Source organism: Schistocerca nitens, chromosome 6 (genome assembly GCF_023898315.1).
Source record: "Schistocerca nitens isolate TAMUIC-IGC-003100 chromosome 6, iqSchNite1.1, whole genome shotgun sequence".
Taxonomy (NCBI): domain Eukaryota; kingdom Metazoa; phylum Arthropoda; class Insecta; order Orthoptera; family Acrididae; genus Schistocerca; species Schistocerca nitens.
The window spans coordinates 164,858,791-164,880,238 of NC_064619.1; the positions used below are offsets into that span (position 1 = coordinate 164,858,791).

At 37.9% G+C, this 21,448-nt stretch overlaps 1 protein-coding gene across 2 annotated transcripts in view; it reads left to right on the top strand.

The window, feature by feature from the left end:
* The window catches only part of LOC126262466 (protein KRI1 homolog), a 93,506-nt gene that overhangs the window by 63,379 nt on the left and 8,679 nt on the right, over nt 1-21,448 (top strand). For both annotated transcript variants that reach the window (XM_049959125.1, XM_049959124.1), the window contains exons 6-7: nt 6,453-6,665; nt 12,834-12,972. In XM_049959125.1, the coding sequence (XP_049815082.1) occupies nt 6,453-6,665; nt 12,834-12,972 (352 nt within the window). The remainder of the gene's footprint in view (nt 1-6,452; nt 6,666-12,833; nt 12,973-21,448) is intronic.

Here is a 21,448-nt window from a genome sequence, read left to right on the forward strand (position 1 = left end):
TAGCAGTCTACCTGATCTTCTTTTTGGAAAGGATTCATGTTACAGAGGATTTTGGGTATGTCTTCTAATTGTGCAATGCTGTAGACACACTAGTTTAATTCCAGTTCCAAGTATAACATGTTTTGTGTTAGCACAGTTCGCAGTTTATGTGGAAAATTAATGTACTGATGAAAAATTGTATAAAGGTGTAGCTATGGTCCATGTTGGCTTAACCACTGTTGGTTTCTGTTAAAGTGAGAAAACCATCTTCTCCAGCACCATAGGGAGGTGGCTGACAGCTATGCAACAGCAGCCACAGATAAGTTTCTTTGCACAGGATCCCAAGCCTGAGTGTCAGAGGCCAAACCTAGAAGAGGTCTCTGTTAGGATCCTAAGCCTATGTTTGCTTCGAACTACTTGAATTTTTTAAAGGTTTCATTAATTTGTTGTAGAATGTCATGAGGAAAACTAAAGTGCCTGACCGATGACGTCACTGATAAGTGTCAGAATAACTGCAATAATGTGCTGTATTGGAATGCAGCACGTGGCAGTCCTTGATGGCCAATAAAATGAATTTTCTGGGCCATATGGGTGCACAAAACTGTTAAAGCCCCATTCTGTTCTATGGTCACATATATTTCCACTCCAACACTATTTTTTTGTAATTGCATGCAGCACTGTGTCGTTATACATTGGTATCCCTTCTCCAAAGGGGAATAATACTGGCTGATCTAGTTTCTGTTTACATTGCATTCTCAAAGACTCTCTCTCTCTCTCTCTCTCTCTCTCTCTCTCTCTCTCTCTCTCTCTCTCTCTCTTGCTGTGGTGTAACAGAACAATGCTGCCACCACCACGAGGGACATATGTCCTTTGGAAAAGCTGTTTTCCTTCTTCCATTTAAACAGTTCACCGTCACCAGTGACAGAATAAGTAAAAATTGACAAAGCAATCTCTACAACTGTCTGTAGTGGGAATTTGTCTCGTCACTTTGACTATGCACAGCTGTGATCCTATTGAAAGCAGTGTGCATTGTTACATCACACTACAAAGAGGGAAGTCTTCTCAGAGAGGCATGGCAATTTGCTGGTAATGCTATGCATTTATAGATTATGAGGATAAGGAAAGGGCGGCACAAGTGCCAACAGAAAAGGTGATGGAAAATTTTGAATTTGAGTCAAGTCAGTGAACTTCTCTTGAGTATGGAAACAAGTAGTGTACACAGGTGTACAATTTTGGACATAGGCATGATCATTGTTGCAAACTTGTAAAGCTGTCAAAATTGAGTGAGTGAAATTCTTATGGAAACCTAGACATGGTGTTTTGTTACAAAATTGTGGTTTATATACAAATAGAAAATTTAGTGGCCAGTGCCAAAGACAACACACAGCTTGCACAACACATGCATCACAATCATTAAAAGGGATGTAAATTGGGAAATTTTATTCTCTGTGTTGGCTTGCCTTTGTGGCTCTCATTTTGAGTATTCTTTATTAATCCTACTGTTATCACACCTACTTATCTTCGAATAACCTATGCTGTTATACCATCTCCATTTCTCTCTTTTTACAATGGTATTGCCAACCTGGCCAAATACTCAGTTTGCTTTGCCAGTAATACTCTTTACTGTGTATGCTGTTATTACCCAAACACAGTAAACTTGTTGCCATTGTCGCATTACCATCCTAGCATGCCTGCCCACGTCTCACACTTTGACGTGTCCCACCAGGCACACACTGTACTTACTAGACAAGAATTTAGAGAATATTCCAAATGTATTCAAGTTGTAATTTAAACGGTGTGTATGTTTTTTTTTGTGGCAAATTAATGAAGTTCTTTGCCTGGTAAGTTCTCCATTCAATCAAAAATATTATAGTGGCATAAAGCATTCTATTTCACATTTACAGTGACTTTGGCTTTAAACTTTAACAGCAACTGCATTTGAAGTAGCATATGAAACGTGTTTCAGCCCCGCTCTTAGCACTCCTCTTCCTCCTCCTCCCATCCCTGCAAGGACACAGGTTTTCAGTTCAGAAGTTGCAGACAGTGTCTAAAATTTCATAAAATTTTTTAGGCATAGTAGGATCTGCAGAGGCAGATTTTCGCTTTTCTGTTAGACATTGATTTCTTTTCAGAACTGGGCCCAAAAAAATATTCTTAAAATCAATTTAGAAAAATACAAAAATGAAACTAACACAAGAACTTGAAAACTGGCAGCTAAATGAAGAACACAGAAAAAATATCTGTCAAAAAGTGTATCAGAATGATAGAACTGTAGTACAAGAATAAGATAGCAAGACTGTTTCAGAAAAAGAACTTCCACAGCCAGATCACCCCAATGGAGGTGGTCATTAATTCTGAAGAAGGAAGTGACATAGAGCTAAGTCAATTCACAATGGCTAGGGGTTCTGCTGATGTCTGAGAAGCCCCCATATCTAATGTAAATGACACATTTAATTCAGATAATGTGAGACTACAAATTATCTATGATGATCCAAAGAAGTAGTCACTAAATTTTTGATCATACATAGTTCAATGTAAATTTCTTGAATGACTCCCTCAGATGATTAACTTAACTTACTACAAATTTCCCTACACAGATGTGGGAATAGTAGATTTGAAATTTATGAAATAATGAATAAGTGAAATATGGTGGATGTTGTACAGTCAGTCTAATGCCCATTGTTTTGTTCCCCTTGCATTCTTTTTTTTCAAATGACAACAAATTGCCATTATCTTATCTTGAAAAAGGATTCAGTGATTGAAAACATTTAAACCCCTTTATTGATGTTCATGAAACATCATCACTCGTTGAAACTAATATGATAAATGGAAAGGATTAGAAATTTAGACACAAACCGGTACTTCTGTGTAGAAGTGGAAACAGAAAATTGGCATAGCATTCTCAGATGTATCCTGGATGTAATTTCCTTTGTGCCAGGAACAACTTATCTTTTTTGATTACATCAGTGCTAACAACTGTGGTGTGTTTTTTTAGTGACTACAATCTATAATTCTTTGACCACACATAAAATGTTAGAAGCGAAAACATTTTCCAAGCTATTTTTTCCCTAAAATCAAGAATAAAGGTACAGATTTTTTGGACAGTACAGTTCAATGTGAAATAATGAATAAGGTAGACAGCGATAAGTACTTATCTATCAGGTCTAACTGTATGACAGACAAGGCACATGTTGAACAGATGAATCAAGTAATTAGATATGTGTGCATTAACAGTGGAGAATGTTCAGTATAAGAAAGTTTTGTTGACCCTGTCACGTCATCAGAAAACCTGGAAGAGTTTATCGGAAGAACTATTGCAGAAGCTGAACAGTGATGGCTTGGACATTCAGAACTGCCACAGCCAAAACTTTGACAATGATTCGGTGGCAGGAAAATATGAAGACATTCAAGGACGTACGTGCCATAAAAATGAGCTTGCTGAATTTGTGCATTGAGCAGCACCTGGTCTAAATCTTTCAGGTGTGCGTGCCATGGGTATGCAATTGAAGTGATTGCCTTTTTGAAACATGTTATAATTTTTCAACTACCTCAGCAGTTTTCTGTGAAGGAGGCGGCTTGATTCATCTGTCTTATAACAATGCTCAAGAGACACTGATACAAGGTCTTAAACTTTAACATATCTGCAATGTCTTGTAGGAAAAGAGCAATAGAGATTTGTTCTAATGTATTATAATAAAATTGGACTATTTTAATAAATTGCTGCTAGGAAAGAGTGCCACCTTCAATATAGCTTCTAGTTTACTACATGATTTGATGAAAAATATTGAACAGTTACATGAAGGAGTACTGACATTCAAAGGCAAAGGTACACTATGTGATCAAAAGTATCCAGACACCACCAAAAACATCCGTTTTTCATATTAGGTGCATTGTGCTGCCACCTACTGCCATGTACTCCATATCAGCGCCCTCAGTAGTCATTAGACATCTTGAGAGAGCTGAATGGGGCACTCCGCGGAACTCCGGACTTCGAACGTGGTCAGGTGATTGGGTGTCACTTATGTCATATGTCTGTACGCGAGATTTCCACACTGCTAATCATCCCTAGGTCCACTGTTTCTGATGTGATACTGAAGTGGAAACGTGAAGGGACACGTACAGCACAAAACCATACAGGCTAACCTGGTCTGTTGACTGACAGAGACCGCCGACAGTTGAAGAGGATCGTAATGTGTAATAGGCTGACATCTATCCAGACAATCACGCAGGAATTCCAAACTGCGTCAGGATCCACTGCAAGTACTATGACAGTTAGGTGAGAGGTGAGAAAACTTGGATTTCATGGTCGAGTGCCTGCTCGTAAGCCATTCATCACGTCGGTAAATGCCAAACGACACCTCGCTTGGTGTAAGGAGAGTAAACATTGGACGGTTGAACAGTGGAAAAATGTTGTGTGGCATGACGAATCGTGGTACACAATGTGGTGATCCAGTAGCAGGGTGTGGGTGTGGTGAATGCCCGATGAACCTCATCTGCTAGTGTGTGTAGTGACAATAGTAAAATTCAGAGGCTATGGTGTTATGCTGTGGTCGTGTTTTTCATGGAGGGGGCTTGCACCCCTTGTTGTTTTGCGTGGCACTGTCACAGCACAGGCCTACATTGATGCTTTAAACACCTTCATGCTTCCCACTGTTGAAGAGCAATCGGGGATGGCGACTGCATCTTTCAACACAATCAAGCACCTGTTCATAATGCACGGCCTGTTGCAGAGTGGTTACTTGACAATAACATCCCTCTAATAGACGGGCCTGCACAGAGTCCTGACCTGAATCCTATAGAACACCTTTGGGATGTTTTGGAATGCCAACTTTATGCCAGGCCTCACCGACCAACATCAATACCTCTCCTCAGTGTAGCACTCCATGAAGAATGGGCTGCCACTCCTCAGGAAAACTTCCAGCACCTGATTGAATGTGTGCCTGTGAGAGTGGGAAGCCGTCATCGAGGCTAGGGGTGGGCGAACACCATATTGAATCCCAGCATTACTGATGGAGGGCACCACAAACTAAGTCATTTTCAGCCTGGTGCCCGGATGCTTTTGATCACATAGTGTATTTGTGATTCTGTATCTATTCAAAGCAGCTCTGGAGGGATGATGAATGTGAGGTACACCTGTTCTGTGCTGAAATATTGGAAAAATTGTTTGAGCTAGAGCACTTCAAAGAATCTGATATACCAGTAAGTGAAATGAAAAACAGATCTTACAAAAGTCACATAATTTCATTTGATTTTAATCCCTTCTCATGAAACTGATTGGATGAAAATTCTACATCTTATCTAAAAAAAATGTGCATCTGAGTTTGTTGGTGTGTATAACACAGATACTGATACAGCTTAGCCAGTTAACAAACTTTTCAGATTCCAGGCAAAAGAACTGATGAAAGCAGTGACACAGCTTCCCATTTGGATATGTTTAAAGTTTTCTTCAAAGTATTGCTTAAAATTGCATGTCGAAACATTATAATGCCTTCGAGGATTTTTTTGACAATGCCAATGATTGCAGCATCTCATGAACACAGTTTCAGCAAAATAAATATGATACAAAACTGTTTTCTATTGAATATGGGTGAGTGCAGACTGTCAAATTTAAATACCTTGTCAGTAGAATAAGAGACAGCCGCTGAAGTTGAATTTAACGATATAATCAGTGAATGTGCTTCACTCAAAGCAAGGAGTGCAAAATAAACTTATAATGAAACACAATTCCTGGAAAGGAATATTTGTCAGCTCTTAAATGTAGTCCTTTTATTTTTAATTAATATTTTATATGATATTAACAATTTTTTAGGAGTGAATAAAATATGTACTTTATTATACATCACACTTAATCAACATACAGTAGCTGCCATAATCAATAAAAAATAGGCACTGTTTTACTTTCTATTTTTTTAGAAAGTTTATACAGCTTGTAATTTATTTCCCACAATGATACATTTAATTTATTGTGTTTGAAGTTTCCCATCAAAATAGTTCATTTAAATAATATTTCTCAATAATGCTTGATTTTTTATTAAACCAGCATGCAAAATTATTAAATCTCCAAAGAAAAAATTGGAGAAAGGTAGTTTTACTTGTGGTGGGGCAGGTGAAGGGTAGGAGTGGGAGGGTCGGGGAGATTGGAGTCATAGCTTTGGCAGGTAGGATTACCTCAGTACTGTTGTGCAGGCAAGATCAAGAGAGTTGCTAAATGTAGGCACTTACTCGAGATGAAACATCTGCTCATCACCAGATGTTCTCAAATACTGGTGGCATTGTACCACCAAATTTTTATGAAAATGGTAAAACTGTCACAACAAATAAAGGTTTTTATAGATCAGAATATAATGTACTCCAGTCATGTCCTATCATTTTCCAGCTCATAAGTAAAATTTGATGAATTCTTTTATTTGTGTTGGCTGTAGATTGTATTTTCCTATACATTTATTTCTTTAGCCTGTCATTTATTGTTTCAGATTAAAAGATATCCACGAACAATGGAAAATTCCTTACGAAGGAAAGATGATCGAAGGAAAAGAAAGCGGGAGGAAATTAGGCAAAGAAAGGAGGCAGAGAAAGCTGCAAAACGAGAAGAAATTAAGAAGCTGAAAGCACTGAAAAGAAAAGAAATTCTGGAGAAAATAGAAAAACTAAAATATGTTACAGGAAATAATGAGCTAGGATTCAAGGTATAGTGTACAAAATGTTTCAGTTTCAAGGTTTCTTTTGGTATTCAGAGGCAACAGAATTCAGTAGAAAGATCATTTAAAAATTCCTGTTGCAGTGTGTAATTGTTATATTTACATTTACTTTATTTATCAATAGAAAACAATTTCTCAAGAAAAAAAAGAGATGCTGTCCATTAATTTGTATTTTTGTGCCCTTTTCTGTAGCAGGACATGTGTGATGAGAAAATAATAGATATACACTCTGTCAAAGATAAATAGCTACAGTTAACTAGACTTGAGACAATATTGATACTTAATTGTTGGTAATATAAATCTGCTTTACTCTGTTTACGCTTATACCACATGTTGCAAAATTGGCGGGAATGAAAGGAATCAAAGCCTATTTACAGCTGACTGTAAAAGCAATTTTTCTTTGCAGCTTGAGGCAGAGGAAGTTAGTTACGAGTGTTAAACATACTACACACTGGACTCTCCAGTATGATGCTTTAGTCTTTTAAAGAAATTCGTTATCTTTCAGGGAAAGAAGCTGCATGTCTATTTATATTGCTTAACTGCCATTGATATGTTATTTTGTTCATGCGTAACATTTACAGAAGCACACTTACAATTACTGAAGAATAACAGTTTATGAATGGAAGCCCGTTTACTGTCAGAATAAATAAGCAAGTTTTCTTTGCAGCTTGGTACAGTGCAAATTACTTACGAGTCTGAAACATATTACACAACTGGATTCTCCAGTATGATGCTTTAGTCTGTTAAAGAAATTTGTTATCTTCATCCACATATTTGCAACAGGTTTCCAGAAAAGGTTGTTTGACAAATTAACTTCTTGGCTCTGATATGGTCTTTATAACTTCATCAATAATGTGTGGGAACTGTTCACAATGCTGCATATAGAAATAGTATCCATATTCTGATGAACTTTAGTTTAATACCAAAACAGAAGCTGTGATTACACAAGCAGAAAATTTATATTAATATAAATATTCATTTGTGATATCAGGAAATTAATGAAAGTTAAAGGGAAGGGCAATGAATAATGCGTAAAGAAGTAGTTGATTCTTAGAGTGGTGGGAAAGTTTATATTTTGAAGCTTCAGAAACATTTGACTATAAATACTAAAACATCTTGAACATAAGTATGTTTCAAAGTTAGATGACTGTGGCATATGCTCTAGTAAAATGATTACCATTGTGGAAGCGTGATCAATTTCTAATTATGCAAACTTTCTCAATCCTGTCAACATGCACAGCTCTAACTGTTCATGAACAGTGTGTAGGCTTATACAAGCCAACATCAGTAATGAAAAAATCTTAATAGAGTCATATCGTAGACTCTATAGTGTGGAGCAGTAAGAAACAAATCAGTTGTGGATTGCTCGAATATGTTTTAACACATTGAAGCCAGCATTAAGTCATAATTATGTGTCAGGAACGCAAATAGGTATGCTGCTTTTAAAAGAAATACAAAACATTTGACACTACCACAAACAAACATGTTGTTCCTAAATGGTAAATTCTCTGAGGACCAACTACAGGAGAAGGTAATAAAAATAATTCAGCAGTAGCTATTAAACTGGGACTGCTACAGATGAGGTACTTAGGCAAAAAGACACTGGCATTACAAATATGTATTCGAATAATAACAATATGAAAAGGGTAGACTGCTACTCATAGAGGAGGTGTTGACTTGCAGACAGGCATATTGAGAAAAGAGTGGTAGATATTATCAGCTACTAAGTCCTTCGTCAGTTATAAAGCGCGCACACACACACACACACACACACACACACACACACACACACACACACACAAAAATCACCAATGTCATCTCCGGGCACTAAAGACAGTCGAGCCTTAGTACACAGAGATGACAGTGGCTGTTGTCGTGGTCTTCAGTCCAGAGACTGGTTTGACTCAACTCTCCATGCTGCCCTATCCTGTGCAAGCTTCTGCATCTCGAAGTACCTACTGCAACCCACATCCTTCTGAATCTGCGTAGTGTATTCATCTCTTGGTCTCCCTTATGATTTTTACCCTCCACGCTGCCCCCCAATACTAAATTGGTGATCCCTTGATGCCTCAGAACATGCCCTACCAACCGATCCCTTCTTCTAGTCAAGTTGTGCTACAAATTCCTGTTCTCCCCAATTCTATTCAATACCTCCTCATTAGTTATGTGATCTACCCATCTGATCTTCAGCATTCTTCTGTAGCACCACATTTCGAAAGCTTCTTTTCTCTTCTTGTCTAAACTATTTATCGTCCATGTTTCACTTCCATACATGGCTACACTCCATACAAATACTTTCAGAAACGACTTCCTGACATTTAAATCTATACTCGATGTTAAGAAATTTCTCTTCTTCAGAAACTCTGTCCTTGCCATTGCCAATCTAAATTTTATATCCTCTCTTCTTCGACCATCATCAGTTATTTTACTCCCCAAATAGCAAAACTCATCTACTACTTTAAGTATCTCATTTCCTAATCTGATTCCCTTAGCATCACCTGATTTAATTCGACTACATTTCATTATCCTTGTATTGCTTTTGTTGATGTTCATATTATATCCTCCTTTCAAGACTCTGCCCATTCCGTTCAGCTGCTCTTCCACGTCCTTTGCTGTCTCTGACAGAATTATGGTGTCATCAGCAAACCTCAAATTTTTAGTTTCTTCTTCATGGATTTTAATTCCTACTCCAAATTTTTTTAACAGTTTGCTCAATATATAGATTGAATAACATAGGCTACAATCCTGTCACACTCCCTTCCCAGCCATTGCTGCCCTTTCATGCTCCTCGACTCTTATAACTACCATGTATTTTCTGTATAAATTGTAAATAGCCTTTCGTTCCCTGTATTTGGCCCGTACCACCTTCAGAATTTGAAAGAGAAAATTCCAGTCAACATTTTCAAAAGCTTTCTCTAAGTCTACAAGTGCTAGAAACGTAGGTTTGCCTTTCCTTAATCTATCTCGTAAGATACGTCATAGGGTCAGTATTGCCTCATGTCTTCCAACATTTCTATGGAATGCAAACTGATCTTCCCCAACGTCAGCTCCTAGCAGTTTTTCCATATGCCTGTAAAGAGTTCATGTTAGTATTTTGCAGCTGTGACTTATTAAACTGATAGTTCAATAATTTTCACACCTGTCAACAACTGCTTTCTTTGGAATTGCAATTATTATATTCTTCTTGAAGTCTGAGGGTATTTCGCCTGTCTCGCACATCTCACTCACTAGATGGCAGAGTTTTGTCAGGGCTGGCACTCCCAAGGCTATCAGTAGTTATAACAGTATGTTGTCTACTCCCGGGACCTTGTTTGGACTCAGATCTTTCAGTGCTTGTCAAACTCTTCGTGCAGTATCATATCTCCCATTTCATCTTCATCTACATCCTCTTCCATTTCCATAATACTGCCCTCCAGTGCATCGCCCTTGTATAGACCCTCTGTGTACTTTCCCTTCTGCTTTCCCTTCTTTGCTTAGAACTGGTTTTCCATCTGAGCTCTTGATATTCATGCAGTTTGTTCTTTTCTCCAAGCCCCTTTAATTTTCCTGTAGACAGTATCTATCTTACCCAAGTGATATATGCCTCTACATCCTTAGATTTGTCCTCTAACCATAGTCATCCTTGCTTAGGCATTTTGCATTTCCTGTTGATCTCATTTTTGAGATGTTTGTATTCCTTTTTGCCTGCTTCATTTACTGCATTTTTATACTTTCTCCTTTCATCAATTAAATTCAATATCTCTTCTGTTACCCAAGGATTTCTACTAGCCCTTGTCTTTTTACCTGCTTTATCCTCTGCTGCCTTCACCATTTCATCTCTCAAAGCTACCTATTCTTCTTCTACTGTATTTCTTTCACCCGTTCTTGTCAATTGTTCCCTAATGCTCTCTCTGAAACTCTCCACAACCTCTGGTTTAGTCAGTTTATCCAGGTCCCATCTCCTGAAATTCCTACCCTTTTGTACCTTTTTTCAGTTTTAGTCTACCGTTCATAAGCAGTAAATTGTGGTCAGAGTCTACATCTGTCCCTGGAAATGTCTTACAATTTAAAACCTGGCTCCTAAGTCTCTGTCTTACCATTATATAATCTATCTGAAACCTTCTTTTGTCTCCAGGCCTCTTCCACATGTACAACCTTCCTTCTTGATTCTTAAACCAAGTGTTAACTATGATTAAGTTATGCTCTGTGCAAAATTCCACCAGGCAGCTTCCTCTTTCACTCCATACCCCAATTCCATATTCTCCTACTACTTTCCTTCTCTTCATTTTCCTTCTATTGCGTCCCAGTCACCCATGACTATTAAATTTTCGTCTCCCCCCACTATCGGAATGATGTCTTTTATGTCATCATATATTTCTTCATCCTCTTCGGAGCTAGTTGGTATATAATCTTGTACTACTGTGGTAGGCATGGGCTTCATGTCTATCTTGCCTACAATAATGCGTTCACTGTGCTATTCGTAGTAGCTTTCTCGTGCTCCTTTTTTTATTCATTATTAAACCTACTCCTGCAATATCCCTATTCGATTTTGTATTTATAACCCTGTATTCGCCTGACCAAAAATCTTGTTTTTCCTGCCACCGAACTTCACTAATTCCCGCTGTATCTAACTTTAACCTATCCATTTCCCTTTTTAAATTTGCTAACCTACCTGCCTGATTAAGGGATTTGACATTCCACGCTCCAAGCCGTAGAACTCCAGTTTCGTTTCTCCTGATAACAATGTCCTCCTAATAGTCCCCGCCCGGAGATCTGAATGGGGGGACTATTTTACCTCCGGAATATTTTACCCAAGAGGACGCCATCATCATTTAACCACACAGTAAAGCTGCATGCCTTCGGGAAAAATTACAGCTGTAGTTTCCCCTTGCTTTCAGCAAATCACAGTACCAGCACAGCAAGGCTGTTTTAGTTAATGTTACTAGGCCAGATCAGTCAGTCATCCAGAATGTTGCCCCAGCAGCTACTGAAAAGGCTGCTGCCCCTCTTCAGGAACCACACATTTTTTTGGCCTCTCAACAGATACCCCTCTGTTGTGGTTGCATCTACGGTATGGCTATCTGTATCATTGAGGCACGCAAACCTCCTCACAAGGTCCATGGTTAATGGGGACTGTATGTATGTGTGTGAATTATGCATGTGTGAATTTGCGTATGTTTTGTTTTGTCTGTGATGAATGACTCAGTCTGGTAGCTAACAAGGTCTAGCAGTCTTTTTCTTTTTCAGTGCCACTCAATGCTTTCTCTATGTGATAAATAGCAATCTATATTTTTAATATTGTTGTTATTCCATCTTGGATTTTCTGCCTTTAGAGTATATTTGAGATTTTCATAGCTCTTCCCACCTGAAAAAAAATCACTGTTGCTGTCAGTCTTCCACGTAATACTGTAACTTCTCTCATAATTCTATCCAGCTTTTAATGAGATATATTACAATTGACAGAATGTTCATTTATTCTGATGTCAAACATGTATCAAGAGAACACATCATTGTCAACCAAGCTTGATGTAATCCAAACACATATTAATGCTAGTATGTGCGTGCATGAACTGTGTGTGTAAGTGAAGAGGATTTGTCAAGCTCTTGCAAATAATTGTTGTTTGAGCTTGCAGTTACATTGTAGCCACCTTTAGGGATGCTTTGTGTGCTAGCAGTAAAACAGATATTAATTGTGACATGATCCTAGCATATTATATGAGGTCATAAAGCTGAAAAGATTGTGTTTATAAAACTGATCCAACTGATTTCTTAAAATTTGGGAAGAGTCAGCTACTCTTTGGGGATTAGACTGTGTTTATAAAACTGATCCAACTGATTTCTTAAAATTTGGGAAGAGTCAGCTACTCTTTGGGGATTAGACAATCTCAGCAACAGTATATTATCAGTAACAGTTTTGATAGGGACATTAGCTGATAGCATATACAGTGATAAATTTATATCCAATGTAAAATACTCTCTTTGAATGAAAGACAAGTGTCAGTGTTGGTCTGCCCTTTAAAGGCAAAAGTGTTTAAATCATTGTAGAGAATAATGTATTTATTGGTTTTAGTAATTTACTTGTAGAGAAAAGGTTGAGATTTTCACAGTGGTTAGAGTATCAGTCTTAAACAAAAGTTGTCACTTGAGCATCCTCTAAAATATGTGTTTCAATTGCAGGATGAGGATATTGAAGGAGATTTTGATCCAGAAGAATATGACAGACGAATGAATCAGTTATTCAGTGAGGAGTATTATGCCGAAGAAGGAGATTCAGCAAAGCCAGAATTTCCAGAACTTGATGATGAACTTGAGATTGGTAACTTAAAAATATAGCACTGACAACACAATTATAGTTCATTGACAAACACCTCTGTAGTTCATGACAACAATATTATAAGAATACTTCAACAAAAATATTTATGTGTATAATTCTGAGTAGTATATAGTGAATGGAATGAATAACAATAATCTACTGCACTGACTCTCGTAACTTGGACTAGAATATCCTTTTACACTGTCCCTTTTGCTACTGCACAGTTTCAACTGTGTAACCATTGTCAAGTGTATGGTGTAACTCATTAAATGGATATATTTGGGTTACAGTCAAAACTTACATTGGTCATATGTCATTATAATACAAGTGAGTGGCCGGATTTTAAAATAATCGGCATGATACTAAATATTTCTTAAATAGCAGACATCACTGATGAGCATATTGGGCTGGGTACAGCTGGTCATGATGTGTCATTCTACTTAGCCCAGTCATGGTGGAGCTGCTTGACACTTTAATTTTTATGCATAGAAAATGAACTTACATAAGTGAATTAAAAGAAGAATGGGAAGCTGAAGGAGTGTCTGATGTATATGACATACGAAAATTGCTATTCACCATATAGCAGAGATGATGAGTCGCAGATAGGCGCAACAAAAGACTGTCACAATGACAGCCTTTTTGCTGTGCATATCTGCGAGTCAGCATCTCCGCTATGTGATGAGTAGCAACTTTTCATAATATTTTTACATTCCATCGTGGATTTTCCATTGTTCAACATATGACAATTGTCAGTGGTGAACTGCAAAAGACAACTACATTTGTATTGTTTTTCAACAAGTCTGTTCCTCTGCTTAAAATATCAGCCCTACATAATACACCCTTTAAGGTCCTTTGAACATCAGTGTTTTGGACACCCTACCGTGGCATGCCAGGGACAGGCAATATGTGGAAATTGTGGCACACTACCTTACCAAGGTGCAGGCAATAGGACTGCCTGCTAAAACCATATGGAAACATCAGCCAAACAAAGGCAGAGCACTTTGTGGTGGCTTTTACCACTGTTGGTCAGGGTCCATCATTCTGCCACTACCATACAGCCATGTTGAACTTCAGACCCAAAAATACTGAGTCCTGTAGCTGTCCTTTCCTTTGTGGGGGGCTGATTTGGCTTCTAATATGGCACTTGATGTGCCCAGTCATGACTGAATCTAAGATGGCATGTGAACAAAATCAAAGAAATTCCTCCTAGAAATCTCAACTTGTGAAGGGAGGCATTTTTCCCCCACCCCCCTCCCCTCATGTACGTACACACAAATCACAAATCCAGGGAAGGACTTAAATTCAGCAGTACGCCAGTAGTTCCATAAGTGTCACGTTAATGAAGAATGACTTTGGAGTCAATGGTCAAATATTGCGTGGCCTGTGTACATGAGATAATGTATGTTTTAATTCAGTTTTTTATGGAGTTGTAAATAGCACTGTAACTATAATGCAATATTCACAGACGAGTGCAAGTGAATTGACACTTTTGACTTCTCTGTGTTTACCCCTGAACTTGTCCTCAAGATCCATCAGCCAAACTAATTTCATTGCCCGACATTGTCAGAAGGAGTGTTATTTCTATGTCAAATGGAAAAGCTCCCAAAATAGAAGTTTTATTGCCCAGATTGCATCTGATACATATACTGATTACTAGTTTCTGCAAAGTTATATTCCCATCTTCAGGTCATGAGATACATGAATTATTAAGTCCTTACATGTGCCACATTGCCATCTGATCACTGAAAACACAGAGGTAAACTGAAAGCAGACTCACTCCCATGCAACATTAAGTACATTAAAATAAGAGCCAGAACTGTATAAGCAAGGCACAGAGATGTCAGATATGAGGTGGTCCTCAAAAGAAACCAAACTAAATGTTTGGTTTGCAGAGATTTTGTAGTACTGCAATTTGCTGCTAGGAGCACTTAGTGAAAACATTCCAGAGTCAGTAAGCATAGTGTCGTTGTCGAAGAAGGTCAAGACTAGTTTTGGCAGAGTTTATTATGACAACTGTTTTGTATGATAGTTGTTTTTGCAATGGCTGGTTTTCATGAATAGCATATGGTGGTGAAAGTCTGCTTTTTGCTTGAAATATTGGAACAGAAATTCTTGGAATGTTAAAAACGGCATACAAGGGCAATGCTATGGGGAAAACTCAAGTGTTTGAGTGGTTTTCCCATTTAAAAAATGGTGAAATGTCATTTGATGACAAACCTCATTGTGGTCATCCTCCCACAGTCCAAACACAGGAAAATGTTGAAAATATTCATGCATTCATCAACAAAGATTGACAATGGACCATTGAAGAAATTGTGGAGCTTTCGGGACTGACTTGGAGTTCAGTGTAGTGAATTGTGACAGAAGATTTGGGAATGAAAAGAGTGGCTGCCAAATTCATGCCATGACTGCTGACTGCTGAAAAAACGAGGTCACATGGAAGTATGGAGTGCTTTGATAGAAGAGTCCCAAAATGATCCAAACTTTTTTCCAAAAATGATCACAGGTGATGAAACTTGGTGCTATGCTTATAATCCTGAATCAAAGCAACAATAAAGCCATTAGAAGTTTTCAAGTGTGCTTCAAGAGAGCTCGCCAGATGAAATCAAATGTTAAAACAATGCTGATTTGTTTTTTGATGTTAGAAGAGTTGTCCATTCAGAGTTTGTTCCACAGAGTCAGGCGGTTAACCAGGCTTTCTACTTGGAAGTTTTGAAAAGATTGCACAGCAGTGTGCAGAAAAAGTGCCATGATGTGTGGCAGTCGGGTGACTGGTTTCTCCATCATGACAGTGCCCCTGCTTACAAAGACCTGTCTTCACAACAGTTCTTGACCAAAAATAGTATGACCCCTGTTCCGCACTCCCATACTCACCTGACCTTGCCCCTTGTGACTTGCTGATGTTGCTGAGGTGAAGAAAAACGCAATGGAGGTGGAGTCAAGAATCATAGAAGTCAAATTTAAGCAATGTTTTGAAAAATGGAATATAAGATTAGACAGGGGTATTAGTGCAAGTGAAGATTAGTTTGAAAAAGTCTCAGAGTTTGTGATTAAAATGTGAATAAATAAGTTAAAAATATAAAAGGTTCGGTTTCTTTTGGGTGCCCCCTTGCACATCAGATAGTGTATATCCACTGCCACCAGATGTTTGTATACTGATAACTGGCTCCATATGGAGCAGCATGTGTGGGATGATGAAAATCCCTGTGCGGTTGCAGAAAGAAGGCATCAACATCATTTCTCTAACAATGGCTGGGCCACTGTTCTTGGTGACAAATCCTTAGGGCTGTCACATTGTACCACGAATATTAAATAGGGTTCATTATAACTAATTCCTTGTTTACATATTGTGTACCTGGTTGGAGAATGTGCCATGTCAGCAAAGACTACAGATGTGTGTTATGCCCAATAGTGCACCAGCATATTTCCTCTGCAATGTGCAAGAAAATCTGATGCTAATATTTCAGAACCACTGTATTGATTGGGGAAGCTCCACACCATGGCCTCCCCATTTCCTAGACTTCAATCTTCTAGACTCTTGAAGGCATTAGTCTACATCACCGCAGTCGACAATGTCCAGACACTACAGGATCACATCTTCAATGCCTGCCAGCACTTACAACAACAACGGGCCTGTTTCAAAGAATTTGAGAGTCCCTATGGTGGAGGGCAGAGGGGTGCATTGCCAAGGACAGACACCACATTGAGCACCTCCTATAACATGTCTACAGATCTCATGTGTTTATTGGACCTATTTTTTGTTTTGTTTTTGTGGGTACTACCAGCCCTCAAAATATCCAACACTTTTTTTTAACAACACATGTACATGTTATTTATAAAACTGAAAAATGTCAAGAGTTGAACCACTGAACATTTACCATTGAAGGATATGGCTTTAGTGCATTGACATAATGTTGGAATAAAGCTTTGGCTCTGTCCACTGGAAGAAATTTTAAGAAAATGAAATGTCCAGATCTAGTCAAGCATACTTCATAGTGCAAGAAAAGAGAGATTGCTGTTTACTGTAAAGATGGTATGTTAAGTTGCAGACAGGCACAATTAAAAGACCCTTTCACCTAAGCTTTCAGTAAGTGTCTTTTAATTGTGCCTGTCTGCAACTTGTCATCTTTGCCATAAGTAGCAATCTTATCTTTTCCTGCACTGTTGATATTCTTACCTGGAAATTTCCATTGTTTGATACTTTATTTTCCTGGTTCTTCCCAGCTCTAATGTTACCTTCTACTACAAAATCAAATCATCCAGCTCCAAATTCTGCCATTCATCATCTGACATGATAATTTGTTCCCACAAAAAGTGCACTGGTCAGTGGAATCCAGGAACATTTTTACGTCTGAGGCCCTGCAGACTAATTCCCTTTATCCCTCTGCTGACCTCAAGCCAAAATGATAAAATAGGTACAAGGTCCATTTTTGTCTACTTTCATTGTTCAGGAACCATAAATCTCAGGCAACATTGTATGTGGATTGTTATTTGAAATGGCAGAAAGTAATCTCTTTAGACAAGTACCATATCAACCTCTCCCACAGTGATGGATGCATATGTGCTAGTGCTACCACAGTGTTCACAATGTGGCAGTGTACATTTTTAAGCAGCATAGTATAGAAATGCCAAGAGCATTGATTCCAATTGGAACAACAGCTGCTAAGTGAGCTAAAATTCGAACCTTGAGGAACTGCTTTTCATTGAAGAAACTGTATATGTCATGTTTCAGAACAATTTATTGTCACAGTTTGTGAGAATGTACAAGCTTACTTCAGTAATAGATGGCTACTGCTCTGCTGTTCCATTTGCCTGTATGTTTGCTTGGCATGTTGCCCATTGAACATGTCTGGGATGTGATGGATCTGCAATATGTATAAATTCCCTAGAAATATATCTGGCCCCTCTTGATACCACATAGTTTAGTCTCTTGATAGCAGCATAAGGAATCTTCATACTATACTCAGTTGTCCAAGTCACAGACCATGTAAAACCTGATCAGCTCTGTATTGAATTACTCTTCATCTGTACCATGTAATTTATTTCAGCCATGTGTATTTTTAAAAGGTTTTCTCAAATGTTAGTGTATATTTATATTTTTTTGTTTAACCTATTTGCAATAAATAGTATACCAGTTATGACTGGCAATCATCTTGAGCAGAGCACTGCATGCAACAATCAAACTCTTACATATGGTCTATGTGATATTTCATTATGCAGAGCTACAGTTACTTGGGTACATAGAATTCAGACTGCAGCAGTACCATAAACTATATGTGCTGGCAAAGACTGATATACCTAGGTGTAAAGCTTATTGAAGCTCTGTAATATATTAATTTATTTATTTTTATTCATCAGCCTTCAGTCGCCAATGATATTTCTTTTACAGCACAGTTCATTTCTGGCCCTGAGGGCTCATCTTCAGTTGCTTATCACATTATTTTGCCATTATTTTTACATGTTACAGTTTCCACTGGTCCTTTTAAATACATTTTAGTCTGGTGGCAGAACAAATGCCATTAAAATAAACAGCTGCCAGGAATAATTTTTTTCTTCTATTATCAGCTGTGTAGACTTGAAGTACAGATAATGTGCATTGTAAAAATGCAGAGTTTGGACATTTAATAGTAATGTAATGTCATGTCCAAAATCAGTGTTTTCATTTTGTAAGTTTTTGTGCATGTGTAACTGTGATAACGAGTGATCTTTATGCTATGTATAGATGACTTCAAGAGATTATTGAAGCTCAGCAGTAAGATACAGGTGACAAACACTTACAAAATTTTATAATAAGTTCCGTATCAGATGATGGCAGCAAAAGACGGCTGAAAATGGTCATCTTGGAACAATAAAATTGTCTCCACTGTGACCATTGCATATGAAGTGTGTTCTTCATTTCCAAAACATGGTTTATTGAGAAAAGGGTGTCTTAAAAAGAATCCACAGAAGACTCCAAGAAATTAGAAAAGGCAGAGCAATGATGCGACAGTCAGTATGGTTGCCAAGAATCTTGTCTGACATTGAAAAACTGATTGATCAATGCCCACAGTGCAACATAAAAACAAAGAATTCACACAAAACACTTTTCCTTTCAAAATTTCGACAGTTGTCCAGGAATTGAGTTGTTGCTGATTTATTCAAGTTGTCTGGCAAATAAAATTTGCTTATAACTGATTATAACTATCAAGAAATTGCACTGTTGCATTCTTTATCATGAGTCAGAGGTTATGAAACATTTAAAGTCTATGTTTTCACATCGTGGTACATTGAAGAAATTTGTGAGTGACATTGGAGCTCATTTTGGAGTATTACTCACGCCTGAATATTCACAGTTTGCAAAAGAAGTATCATTTTTGCGTAAAACAAGTGGTCAAAGTTTCCACAAAGCAGTGGATTAATTGAAGCTGGAATCAGAACCATTAAACAGAATCTGTTGAAGAATGATGATGGCTATCAGACTGTACAAAGCTACATAGCAACACCACTCAACAATGGGTTTTCACTAGTGAAACTTTTAATGGAAAGATGAATATGAACGGGTGGAACAATCAATGTCACAACAGTAGTCACAACCAAAAGTACCAGACATAAAGTGTCATCAGTAAAAAGAATTGAAAAAAGGTCAAATGTTTTGTGGAATCATTTCCCAAGAGTGAGAAACAAAATAGATTATAGAAATATTTAACATGTCTTTGAATGTTGTTCAAAATCATGTACTTCTTTTTATTGGGAAAGGCGAGCATGCAAAACCAATGATAAGCACAGTACTTGGTAGGGAGACAGTACTTATTGTGCCATACATGTTATTTTTCCTGATATATGAATGGTTATCTACAGAAACATTATTTTTGAGGCTGAAAAATTGATGGGACTTTTTTACACCTTTGACCATAAATAATAGAAATTTGTTAAGGCCACACAGTAGCAGACTTTCCATGGTCTACGTATTCCTCCAGACAGATATCCTCCTGTACTTTGTAAAATACTGAGATTGTAAGTAAACATTGTACTTCAGGCTCTCAATCAGCATTTCATTTCCTGTACGTGATATTGAGCATCATTCAAAGGTGCATCAAATGTTTCTCTAATCTATTTTATTTCTTAACTTTAGATAAATGATTTCACAAAACATTTGATCCTTCCCAATGTCTTTTTATTTCAAGTTTTGTCCAGAAAACATGTGGTTTAGTATACTTAAGTATTTATCAGTATTCTATTATTATTAAGAGTATATAGATCAAGAGAAAGCAGGGAAGTTCCAACTTCTGTTATGATTTGATGTTTATTTTATTTTTTCACCATGAAATAAAGAAACCCACAATTTCGAATGTGATGAGAAGTGGAATCCTGGTAACTTTTTCACCTCTTGATTTGGTTGACCTTCATGCTCACTGTTGTCACTGCCAAAGAGCAATGTGATCATAGTTTAGGAAATCATTCCATTCTAAAATGTTGCCCTGTGTCAAATGGCAGAAGGCCTTTCAAACACAATACACAACCATAGAACAGTCATAATTAAAATGTTGAGAGAATCATCAAAGTGAATGAGAACTTAAAGTGGTTGCTGACCTTTGTGAAGCTGATCTGGATGCATCCAACGAATCTCAACAATTCACCAAGTGCGCCATTGATGAGAGCAGTGCCAATTGGAATGTTTAACTCTCAGTGTAACTCAAGTGCTAACTGCAATAACGATTTCATCAGCAAGTCCACCACAGTCATTGCCATTTCAGTTGTGGTGCTTACTCGGTCCCGGCTTTCGTGCTTCCTCTGACATTTCGGAGTACATATCCATGGCATGAAATTTATAAACTTTTCCAGCCAGTTCTGCAAGCCTCTAATGGCTCCAGGCAATGCACTGTTTCTTGGACGTATGTGAAACAACTGCTTCACACTCACCAATCTCAAATCAACCTAAGATTATAATTCTGCTGTAGTTGACATCCGTTTCATCAGAAGCGAAGTTGCCTTCATGAAGTTGATGAAGCAGTTCATTGAAGACATTACCTTGCTGTCACATACCCTGTGGGAGCTCCACCAAACTGAAGAATTGGCACAGGTTAAAATTATGCTCATAAGGTTTCGGCTGCTTGAAAATCCTTGAGCCAGGAAGAGATTGCAATTGAAGCAGGTCTCCAATGAGAACAATGTTTAAATTACTGAATTCCCATTTGGCCATTGTTTGGCTTTTCTGAGTCTCCTGCTGATTGCAGCTAACATTTCTTATGGAATCGTAGAGCATTTATCAAGTATGACCCAATGATTGTCTCTGAATTTAGTGAATTCGTTCTCTGCGTGTTCACCAGCCAATGGCACAAAAGGAATTCGATGCTTCTGGTCATTTTGAAGGTTGAAAGTGCAATGGCAAGTCATTCCTTTTGTGTTCTTAGCTGTTACACCAGTTGGTGCAGTGTCAAGGATGGCATCAGCCTTGCTGTACACAGTTTGTACCAATTCACACATTTCTCTGAGGACAAAG